The following is a 10,976-nucleotide window of genomic DNA, read 5'->3' as shown; positions in this document are numbered from 1 at the left end:
ATGAAGGCTTTGGCACTCAGGAAACTCCAACTGGTACAGAACATTGCAGCCACGTCTCTTCAGCAGCACAGGCTGCCACAAGCACATCAGATCCATCCTCTGCTCCCTATGCCGGCTGCCACAGAATAACAGACCCAGTTCGAGGTTGCGGTCTTTTATCTTCAAAGCGCTCCATGCTCTGGACCCAGGATACTTAAAGATTGTTAAGAGCTCCAGGACGAAGACCATGGTTAACAGCTTCACTCCTCTGGCTCAGTGGAACTCTCAACTATAAGAGTAAAGCCTGTCTAGGCGGGAGACAGAACTTTCTCCTGGGCTGGCCTGAGACTGTGAATTAATTACCCCGAGAACTAAGAACCGTCACAAACCATGTCACTTTCCACTCCAAGTGCGAGGCATATTTCTGTGCCCCGCCTTCTCTAACAGAAACACATGGCAACAGGTATAAATGGTAATAATAGTAACCATAAAATAACATTTAAAATGAAGCCTATGAAAACAAGACTCCTCTGCGCATGCTTCTCCTTCTGGACAGAGAAGGAAAGACCAAGCAACAGTCACACATGTCGGTTACACGTTACAGTGCAAACTTCTGATGCTGATCAATGCTGTTTGATATTTCTGTGTGTTATAATTCTGAAGAGCTCATGCTGCTGCCCCCTCCCCATCAATATCCCTTTGTACCACACTGAAACAGCAGCATATGGGGACTGTGAAATTGGCGAAAAGCCTTTCCCCTGTTCCACAAACACTGCCCTGCAGACAGTTATCCCCATTATTGTGAGTTTTTAACACTATCAGCACTTTCTGTAACAAGGAGGAGGGGGTGTGCTGTGGGAAGGGGGTGTATTGCAGGGGAGGAGGTGATCCATAATGCAGCCATTCAGAATGGATGTAATGCTTTTTCTCTGTTTTATACACACAACTTCAGTGGCTGGAAGCTGAAGCTAGACAAATTCAGATGGAAATAAGCCGTACATTTTTAACAGTGTGAGCAATTAACCATTGGAACAGCGTACCAAGATTTGTAGTGGATTCTCCATCACTGGCCATTTTTAAATGAAGATTGTTTTTTAAAAAAAAACAAAACATGTGCTCTAGTTCAAAATATGTTATTTTGGGGCAGGTCTCTGTCCTGTGTTATCCAGAAGGGCAGACTAGATGATCATCGTGGTCCCTGCTGGTCTTGGAATCTATAAATCCATGAAAACGGGTCTGTATGTTACCATGGAGAACTCCTGCTTGGTGATCCCAGACACAGCTGAAGATGCCAGAGAAAAACCAACTGCTTCTTCAAGGAACTTTTCTTAGGAGTTTGTGCTAGTTAAATAAACTGACAATTTGCCATTGTCTTTCCCATTTGTTAGTTTGCAGCCAATCAGGTTCCCGTATTTCCCGTATGTTTGTGTGCATGATGTAGCTTTGCAATAAAACACTGGCTGGTTTGAATGTATCTATGCTTCAAGTGGTTTATCTGTGTAATAGGATCCATGTTGAGGGAAGTTCTCTGGCCTGTGTTCTGCTGGTGCTGGAGGTCAGGCTAGATGATCACAATGGTCCCTTCTGGTCTTAAACCAAGAATCTCAATTACTTTGAATATCTGTTTAGCTGATTTAGGAAGGGAGAGGAATGGGGTACAGCAGTGGCTCTTAACCTTTCCAGACTACTGTACCCCTTTCAGGAGTCTGATTTGTCTTGCAACAAGTTTCACCTGACTTAAAAACTACTTGCTTACAAAATCAGACATAAAATACAAGTGTCACAACCACACTAGTACTGACAAATTGCCAACTTTCTCACTTCTACCATATAATTATAAATCAATTGGAATATAAACCTTGTACTTACATTTCAGTGTATAGTATACAGAGCAGTATAAACAAGTCATTGTCTGTATGAAATGAAATGTTGCCTGTTGTAAAACTAGGCAAATATCTAGATAAGTTGATGTACCCCCGGAAGACCTCTGCATATCCCGGGTTGAGAACCACTGGGGTATGGGTTGGTGGCATGTGTGTGTGTTTATGGCTTTAAAAGTAAGCTAACTAGTGTCATGTGAAAACCTGGACATTTTCCCCAATTCCCTCCCCCTTAAGGACAGGGTGAGCACCTGCATACATGTAGTGATGTTTATTTTGCACCAGTACAAATAACATGATTTTAATAACATTATCCTGTTTGCGTGGCTTTTAACTGTAACAATTTAAAATGTAGCTGTATTACAAGTGCTTTCTCCATCAATGGGTATAAGGGGTTAATCAGAACATAAAAAAGCATATATACGTTGACAATACATGTGCTTTCTTTTTGGCTTTAAAATCAGGTATAAAGCACTGGTCTGATGTGAGAAAATTGATACAAAAGTCCTTTCAGGATCCACATGCCCCAAGTTCCTGTGGCCAAAGGGCTAGAAACATTATCCTGCTGTGTCTGAAGTGAACTAAAGACGGGCACCTGTTTGGAATGTTTGTGGCTGCACCCAACACATGCATGTTAACACTCTGACTGAAAAACATAAACCATCTACAGAGGGAGAATACAAGAACCAAAAGAAATGGAGTGATCTACTGCCTGTATTAGATGAGCAGTTGACCTGTTTGAGGAAAGATGGGGAAAATGGGATGATCTGATTTAAAAAATTGATTGACAGAACTTTTACAAATCCCTGAGTATCTACTTGAACACACAACTACAGCACCTCTGTGGTGCCATATTCCCATTTGTTGTATTGGTTTCCCCTTTTAATACTTGAGGATGCCAACACTTCGGTTTATCTTTCAATACAAAGCCTACCCTTTGCTTTCTAAGAAAAAATGTGTAATAAAAATATAACACTTATCTCACAGATTATTAAAAATCCCTTTTACAACATCTCAGGGCGGCCTTTTACTTTCTTTTCAAATATTCATGTGGCGAAACATACTGGGGAGGTTTTGGTAACGCCTAGATCTACCCCTGTGCCTTTTTCCTTTATTGGGCTCTTTGCAAGTATTTTAAGGCTCCCCACTCTTTTTTTTTTTTTTTTTACATTGGAGCTTTTCTCCCTGTTTTCTCTGCAGTTCTTTATCACTTCTAGGGATAGTGCATCACTCCTGGGGGTAGGGTGCTGGGCCATGCCCCAAATGCCTCTCTAGGTAGGGAGGGTAGACTCTAGAGCAGGGATTCTCAAACTTCATTGCACCGTGACCCCCTTCCGACAACAAAAATTACTATACTACCTCTGGAGGGGAGACCGAAGCCTGAACACACACCGGAGCCTCACCGCCCTAGATGGCAGAAGGGCCGAAGCCCAAGGACTTCAGCCCCACACAAGGGGCCTGTAACCTGAGTCCCACCGCCCAGGGCGAAAGCCCTCAGGCTTCAGCCCCAAGCGGTGAGGCTCAGGCTTCAGCTCCGGGCCCCAGCAAGTCTAACACCAGCCCTGGCAACCCCATTAAAATGGAGGCACGACCCCCAGTTTGAGAACTGCTGCCCTAGAGGACCGGATCAGGCCCGTCTCCAGTTATTCATGAGGGAAAGCGCACTGGAGAGATTTGTTACCATTTACAAACAGGCATTTCTCCCCATAATGTTTATTTGCACATCATTTAAAACACATTTCTCTCTCTCTCTCTCTCCATTTTCACTTTCTTACCTTTCCCCGCCCCGTGTTTCTTTCCCCTCCCTGGGGCTGGTGCTACTTACCGGCCACTGGTTTTGCAGTCCTGGGCCTCACACTACCTGTAATCACCTCCCTCCCTAGGCGAAGTGAGCCGCCCACTCAGGGCACACAGGGTTAGGTCAGGCCCCAGAAGGGAAAGAGTGAGGTTGTAACATCGCAGTCGGGATGTCGTCATTTCCGGTGACATCAGTCCAGTGACATCATTACTCCAAAGACGTCATCACCCCCCTGATCTCTCTCGCTCAGTCTCGTCTCACCCGTCAGCCTCCTTTTGACAGAGGCTAGAGGCATTAGTGATGTTTGCAAAGGAGCTGATGGCCTGCTCCGCACACAGCATTTGTGCTGGTACGGCACCTCAGGCGGTGTGGTGCTGCTGTAACCCACGCACCTTCCGGGTGTGCTGTTCTGTCCTATCTAGTGGCACCGAGACCCCTTAGAGAGAGAGACAAAGAGAGTCTGCTCTACAGCCTTAGCTAACAGCCAGGATTATTTATTAGGGGTATTACAGTAACTCCTAGGAGCCCCAGCCTGTGCCAGGCACTGGGTATTATTGTTAGGTAGATAAATTAAACAGTCACCAGGAGCAGATGGTATCACCCAAGAGTGCTGAAGGAACTTAGATATGAAATTGCAGAACTGCTAACCGTGATAGTAACTATCACTTAACTCAGCCTCTGAAGCAGATGACTGGAGGATAACTAATGTGATTCCGATTTTTAAAAAGGCTCCAGAGGAGATCCTGGCAATCACAAGCCTGTAAGCTTAACTTCAGTACCAGGCAAACTGGTTGAAACTATAGAAAGAACAGAATTATCAGACACACACGGGAACACAATATGTTGGGGAAGAGTCAACACGGCTTTTGTAAAGGACAATCGTGCCTCACCAATCTCACCAACGAGCAGGGAGATAAGGGGGATCCAGTGGATACAGTGTACTTGGATTTTCAGAAAGCCTTTGATAAGGTCCTTCACTCTCTCACAGATCTTGGGAGACAGGCCCGTCCTCGCTTACAGACAGCCCCCCAACCTGAAGCAAATACTCGCCAGCAACTACACACCACACAACAAAAACATTAACTCAGGAACCTATCCTTGCAACAAAGCCCGATGCCAACTTTGTTCACATATCTATTCAATGGACACCATCATAGGACCTAATCACATCAGCCACACCATCAGGGGCTCGTTCACCTATGCATCTACCAATGTGATATATGCCATCATGTGCCAGCAATGCCCCTCTGCCATGTACATTGGCCAAATCGGAGAGTCTCTACGCAAAAGAATAAATGGACACAAATCAGATGTCAAGAATTATAAAATTCAAAAACCAGTTGGAGAACAGTTCAACCTCCCTGGTCACTCAATTACAAACCTAAAAGTCGCAATTCTCCAACGAGAAACTGCAGAACTGGAATTAATTTGCGGACACCATTAAATTAGGCTTGAATAAGGACTGGGAGTGGATGGGTCATTACACAAAGTAAAAACTATTTCCCCATGCTAATTTTCCCCCTACTCACACCTTCTTGTCAATTGTTGGAAATGGGCCATCCTGATTGTCACTACAAGTTTTTTTCTCCTGCTGATAATAGCCCACCTTAATTGATTAGTCTCGTTACAGTTGGTATGGCAACACCCATTTTTTCATGGGGGGGGGTGTGTGTGGTGTGTGTCTTCCTACTGTATTTTCCACTGCATGCATCTGATGAAGTGGGCTTTAGCCCATGAAAGCTTATGCCCAAATAAATGTGTTAGTCTCTTAGATGCCACAAGTACTCTACGTTCTTATTATTTATTAGGTGTATTACAGTAGCACCTAGGACCCTCAGCCATGGACCTCTCCCTCCCCCACTCCCCATGCTAGGTGCTGCGCAAACCATTGATCTAGCCCCAGCTGACACCCTCTTGTGCGATTCTGTGCAGGTAGAAGCTAGGTGGACGAGTGACAAGAAGTGAGCCGCCTACTGAAGTTACTGAGGGCTCCAGGGGCCATATCTCAGCCCCTGCATGGGAGAAGCCCTGGGCAGCACAGCAGGGGAGGGGGATCTCTTACACCCAGGGGGCCAGCTTAGGGAGTCCTTTAGGAGAACTGGACGGAGCCTCACTCGCAGGGGCCAGCCCCCCACTCACTGGTATGGTGAATTGGAAACCGGTTCAGTTACAAGCCGTCTCTTTAAGCAGGAGGGACCAGGAAGCATCAGGATGTTGCAGTTGGTGCAGTGGCAGCAGGGACTCAGCGGAGGTGGCTAGAGCACAGCTACCTGAGCAGGACACAACCCCTGGCAAGAGCCCCCAGGCACGGCAGCAGCCAGGCAGGCCTTAGTCAGGCTACAGTTTTTATTGGGGGATTTTTGGAGGGAGATTGGGCAGCTCCCCCCTACAGGAACTGGGCAGGGGTTACATGGAATTGGAGCGGACAGGAATCGTGAGTCCCCAGCACAGTGGGTCCACTGCCCCACACTGAGGGCAGGGCTGCGGGGCCAGTTGGCTGCTGTGTTTGCGTGGAAGGACACGGTCTGACGCCGGAGCATCTGGAGCCACCATGCCGGCCTCTGACAGCCTGGACCCCTCACTTCTCCTTGTGCTCGATGAGCCCCTTGGCGATCAGGTCCGGGATCTCCACTGCCAGCCACGGGCCCAGCTGCAAGGCAAAGAGCACAGGGGGCTGTGAGCACGGCTCAGACACAGACTCCCCCAACCCCCCACTGATGGAAACGCACCCCCAGGGCCATGAGATGGGCCAGCCCGAACTTGGGCACGTTCCTGGCCCACAGGGGCTTGAAGTGGTCAGTCAGGCAGATCTTCCCTCCCCTGCAAGAGACAAAACAGACGTGAGGGAGAAGCCCCGGCCACAGGAGACACTGAGGGAAGACAGAGCCCAGCCTCATGGGACCACGGGAGATGCGGAGGCACTGCCATAGGGGTGTCAAGCCCAATCAGCCCCAGAACGGAGCTGCAGCTCTCACAGGCCTGGCCCCATCCCAACCCAAGGCAGCTTCCTCTGCCTCACCAGGACGCCTGGGGATCAACTCAGACATGGCATCTCCTCCACTTCCTGTCCTGCATCAAGGGGCCGCTTTCCTGTGCTTTGAGCAACAGCTGCCATGTTCCACCCCAGAGGCGGCTGCATTTACCAACAGCTGAGACTCCTCCCACGGCCTATACACATTAGCGGGATGGAAGAAGCGATATAAAGACAGACCCAACCAAAGCCTGGGATCTGAGTCAGGAGCTCTGGTCCCTAGGGCCTGCAGAGAGCGGAGGTGGGAGCGCGCCAGGGCTGCCTGACCTGTACATCTTGGCCGTTTTCCCATCCAGCTCTGGAATGGCGATTTCGGGGGCGGTGGACGGGTACGTAACGGGAATCTGCAAAGAAACCCCCCAAAACCTGCTCAGTGGGCCCATGGCCACGCCAACCCCCTCTCACCCCATGAACAGGGAGCAGTATGCGTACCCCGAGTTCCAGCTGCTGCTCTCTCTGCTCAGCCACACAGCTGGGAGCACTGAGCCTAGGCCCCTTGTGAGCTCCCTACTGAGTTTACACCCCAGATGCTGAAGTGGAAGCTTGTGGGTAGGCGGGGGGGTACCCTAGTTTAGGAGGGGCAGGGCCCCATTGAGGCAGAGCCCTTTGCTAGCCCCAAGTTACACAAAGTTCCCCGACACGATCCCATTGAAAGCGCTGTGTAAAGGGCTCCCTGCTCTCAGCTCCCGGCTCGCTCAGTGGCTGGGCTGCCCTAGCCAAGTCCCACAGGACTCCTTCCTGCTCGCTCTCACCCTGCAGGGCGGGCGATTCTCTGTCCCTTCCCGGTTAACATCCTCAGTGTGTTCCCTTCCTCAGCCCCTGGCTCCTGCGGCCCCGGGGAACAGCGATGCTGCGAACCTAGCCAGGGCCAGCTCCCACCTGCTCCCTCCAGCGCTGCAGGGAGTGGACGAGAAACCCCTCCCTTCCCCAGCCTTGGAGCAAAGCAGGCGGGCTCTCCTCCCTCAGACACCCCTGCCCCAGGGACACTCACGTCAAACTCGAGGGCAAACTCATACTTGAGCAGATCGTGGATGTACCAGCACTTCCCGAACCACCTGCAAGAGAGAGAGATGGGAAGGAGGGGGCAGGGAGAGACCCCAGGAGCTCCGTCTGTTCAGCTTAACAAAGAGGCGGATAAGGGGTGATGTGGGGAACAGAAATCTGACAAGTGAGGACTCTTCAGTGCAGCAAAGGTCTAACTAGACCCAATTGCTGGAAGCTGAAGTTTAACCGTTGGAACCAAGGTCGTGGGGGATTCTCCATCGCTGGCCAGGTCTGACTCAAGATGGGACATTTTGCTAAAAGCTCTGCTCTGGCTGCTGCAGCCTGGACCCGTTCTCCATGGCACTCAGTTGATCCAGGCTCCATCCCATCAAACTAATGAGTCCCTTTGTGTGTGGGCACATGGGGCACCGCACACCCAACAGAGTGATGCTGCAGGCCAAGGCCTCTCTGACATTGACAAAGCCTGGGACGTGGCAGCACCACATGCAGCAGACAGGCAAGCGGGGGTCCATTCACAGCCCCGGGCTTGGTGGCTGGTAGTGAGAGCACAGGGGCAGGCGTCTCTCTGCAGTGTCACTAACAGCTGGGCCCAAGCTGAGCCCCTCTATGAGAATGGCAATAGGGGATCGATGCCTATCCTAGCCCCAGAGGAGGCATGGGTGGAAGGCGGGTGCAGCACGGGGAGCACTATGAAGCCATTAGCTCACCTGGCAATAGGTCACAACTCCAAGAGGACCAGCCGGACAAGCTACGACTGGCAGCCTATGGACACGGGGGGCACCCAGCTACACTGTACTCCCTCCTGCTGGGCAGTACCAACTCCAACTGCTCGACACCACTGGATCACACCGGGTGCCCCAACACTCTTGCAGTGAATGCAGCCAAATGGAGACTACAGCTCCCAGCATGCAGTGCTCCATCTTGACCCATGCAGTCAAGCCACATTGCCTGCAGGTCCCTAGCTTCCATCTGCCTGCTACTGAAAAGGGCAGCTGCAGTCTGCTCCCTCGTATACACATTGGGGGTGGCCCCTGAGCTCCTGGTGAGGTACCACACAGCCCAGGGAGGGGTGGCATTTCAGTGTCTCCTGCCACAGGAAGCACAGTGCAGACTGGATCACTAATCACCTTGCATGGGAACATGTCCATATTTATTATGCAGGGATGAGAAATGGCCTCCAGGGACCAAGGGGGCTGAGATTATTATACTTTATTCCACCAAGAGATAGATTAGGGCACAACCTGGGGGACCTGCAAAGGGAAAAAGGGTTTGAGGCCTTCCCTGCTCCTTGTGGATGGATGGAGAGGTGGGAGACGGGCAGGGTTCTGCACGCTTTGCACAGTAGACGTTCAGTTCCCCACAACCCCAGAGGGGTCTCTGGCCAACCAGAGAGCTAGCAGGATTAGGATAGGAAGGATGTGACACAGATGTGAGAAAGGACTGTTCAGAATTCCCTTTCTTGCTCATGCCTCTAACTCCAGCAGCTATCGGAAGGCAAGACCTGTTTGCCAGAGACTCAGCCTTCTGCTCCTTTTTCAGTGAAGGGCCACAACAGCTCCCAGTGCAGACGCAAGGGCTCCCACAGGACTGGGACTTGGTATGCTCACAATTCCTCAAAGCCTAGAGAGCGGGCTATCGCAGAGGAAGCCCATCAGAGAGACAGGAGGGCCTGGAGCCATGGCAGCCACAAACATGCCTACCTCGTCCCTTCCTTGTTGGACTCCAACCTGAACCAGTCATTGTCAGCGTTCTTGTTGTTTTCCACATACTGGGAAGGGAAAAACAAAGGCAGTGAGTGGGTACAGGCAACCCCACAAAATCAGAACCCCCATACCATGCAGTTTGTGTCTAGCCTCCCAATCCATCAGAAGCTTGCAGAGAAACCAAAATTCCTGTTCCCAAAATCTACGTAGGTAATGGAGATCTCTCTGGACATGTTTACAGTGTAGGGATGTTCCTCACAAGGCAGAAAGATCTATTACTGCTCTGGTGAACACCAGCTATAAAAGCCCTACAACCAGCAACACAAGACTGGCACTAGCATCGCACAGAGCCACCAAAAGCAGATGCTGTCAAGCCCTGAGGTACTGGGCATGGGGCAGACGGCAGGATTCCTGGGTCCGGTTGCTGCCCATGGGATGCCCTTAGTACAGAGGCCTGGCAGGCACCACAGGGGGAGAATGTTGCTGGTTTCCAGGTGACCTGTCCTTTAGGCTTCACTAAATGGAGAGTTTAAGGAAAGGTAGGTGCCATGGGGCACCCCAATGTCCCTCCAGGGGACCTGCTTCACTCTGGGCCTGGGAGCCAGCTATACTCCCCCCACAGATCCCTGCACTGTGGGGCCCCTGCAGCCCCAGATACCTTAGGAGCAGGGCAGTCTGCACCCCCTGGAGCACAGGGAACCCCACTGGGGCCTGGCTAATGCTCCAGAGACCCAGGTCCGCTGCAGAGATGCGGGGAAGGGGCAGACCCAGGGGGAGGAGAAGGGGCAGCCCATGTCCCCTGTAGAGAGATGGGGGAGCACATTTGAGTGTGACTCTCTCTGGCCACCGTCTGGGAAGGGCCACGCCAGTACGAGAGGGGCGCGTGCTCCCCACAGTGAGACTTCCCAGTCCGGACACCGGGTGGCCCCAGGGCAAAGGGCGGCCTGACCCCGGTAGCAGAGCGCTGACAGGAAGCGGTTTCCGCCCGGCCCCTTTGCCGGTGACACCCTTCCCGGAAGCGGAAGAGCCTAACCTTGATGAGCGCCTGGTATTCCTCCTTCAACCGCTGCACCCACAGCTCCCGGTCCCGGGGTCCTGCGTTCGTCTTCAGCAGCGGCAACTCCGCCACCACCCGCCGGGTCGCCTCGTCCGCCATCTTTACTGGGGGGAGAAGGACCGGAAGTGGTGTCACAGCAAGGCTCGGGCTGGGCAGAGGGGCCATGTTTCCGGAGGGCACCGGAAATGGCCGCGCGCATTGGCAGGGCAGCGCTGCCATGTTTGTTGATGGCAGGGATGGCCTGGGGGGCGGGGCTGAGGAAGCCGGGATCCAGCCGCGCCTCGCGCCCCGCCCCTGCCACTCCCCCTCAGTGCCCAGCCCAGGCGGTAACTTGCCATTGCCAGGAATCTCCCCGCTGCCCCGATCCCCATATGCTGGGCTCCGCAGCCCCCTCCCCGCTGCCCCGATCCCCCCATATGCTGGGCTCCGCAGCCCCCTCCCCGCTGCCCCGATCCCCCCATATGCTGGGCTCCGCAGCCCCCTCCCCGCTGCCCCGATCCCCCATATGCTGGGCTCCGCAGCC

General features: G+C 52.1%; 1 protein-coding gene across 1 annotated transcript; it reads right to left on the bottom strand.

Moving 5' to 3' along the window:
* Positions 1–5,989: 5,989 nt before the first annotated feature.
* UFC1 (ubiquitin-fold modifier conjugating enzyme 1) lies at positions 5,990–10,587 on the bottom strand. Its single transcript, XM_044990628.1, has 6 exons — positions 10,430–10,587; positions 9,394–9,461; positions 7,680–7,743; positions 6,956–7,032; positions 6,387–6,477; positions 5,990–6,307 (listed from the first exon to the last, which is right to left on the bottom strand). The coding sequence occupies exons 1-6, from the start codon at positions 10,550–10,552 to the stop codon at positions 6,236–6,238; spliced, it is 495 nt and encodes a 164-aa protein (XP_044846563.1). The 5' UTR covers positions 10,553–10,587; the 3' UTR covers positions 5,990–6,235.
* Between the last annotated feature and the right edge of the window lie 389 nt (positions 10,588–10,976).

Source organism: Mauremys mutica, chromosome 17, assembly GCF_020497125.1.
Source record: "Mauremys mutica isolate MM-2020 ecotype Southern chromosome 17, ASM2049712v1, whole genome shotgun sequence".
Classification (NCBI taxonomy): domain Eukaryota; kingdom Metazoa; phylum Chordata; order Testudines; family Geoemydidae; genus Mauremys; species Mauremys mutica.
This window is presented reverse-complemented; position numbering and strand designations above follow the sequence as displayed.

Excerpts from the sequence above, each read along its gene's own strand:
- UFC1 (XM_044990628.1), bottom strand. The coding sequence starts at position 10,552 with ATGGCGGACGAGGCGACCCGGCGGGTGGTGGCGGAGTTGCCGCTGCTG. Across the intron at positions 7,033-7,679 it reads AGTTTGCCCTCGAGTTTGAC|ATTCCCGTTACGTACCCGTC; the intron begins GTGAGTGTCCCT and ends GTTTCTTTGCAG. Across the intron at positions 6,478-6,955 it reads AAAACGGCCAAGATGTACAG|GGGAGGGAAGATCTGCCTGA; the intron begins GTCAGGCAGCCC and ends TGTCTCTTGCAG.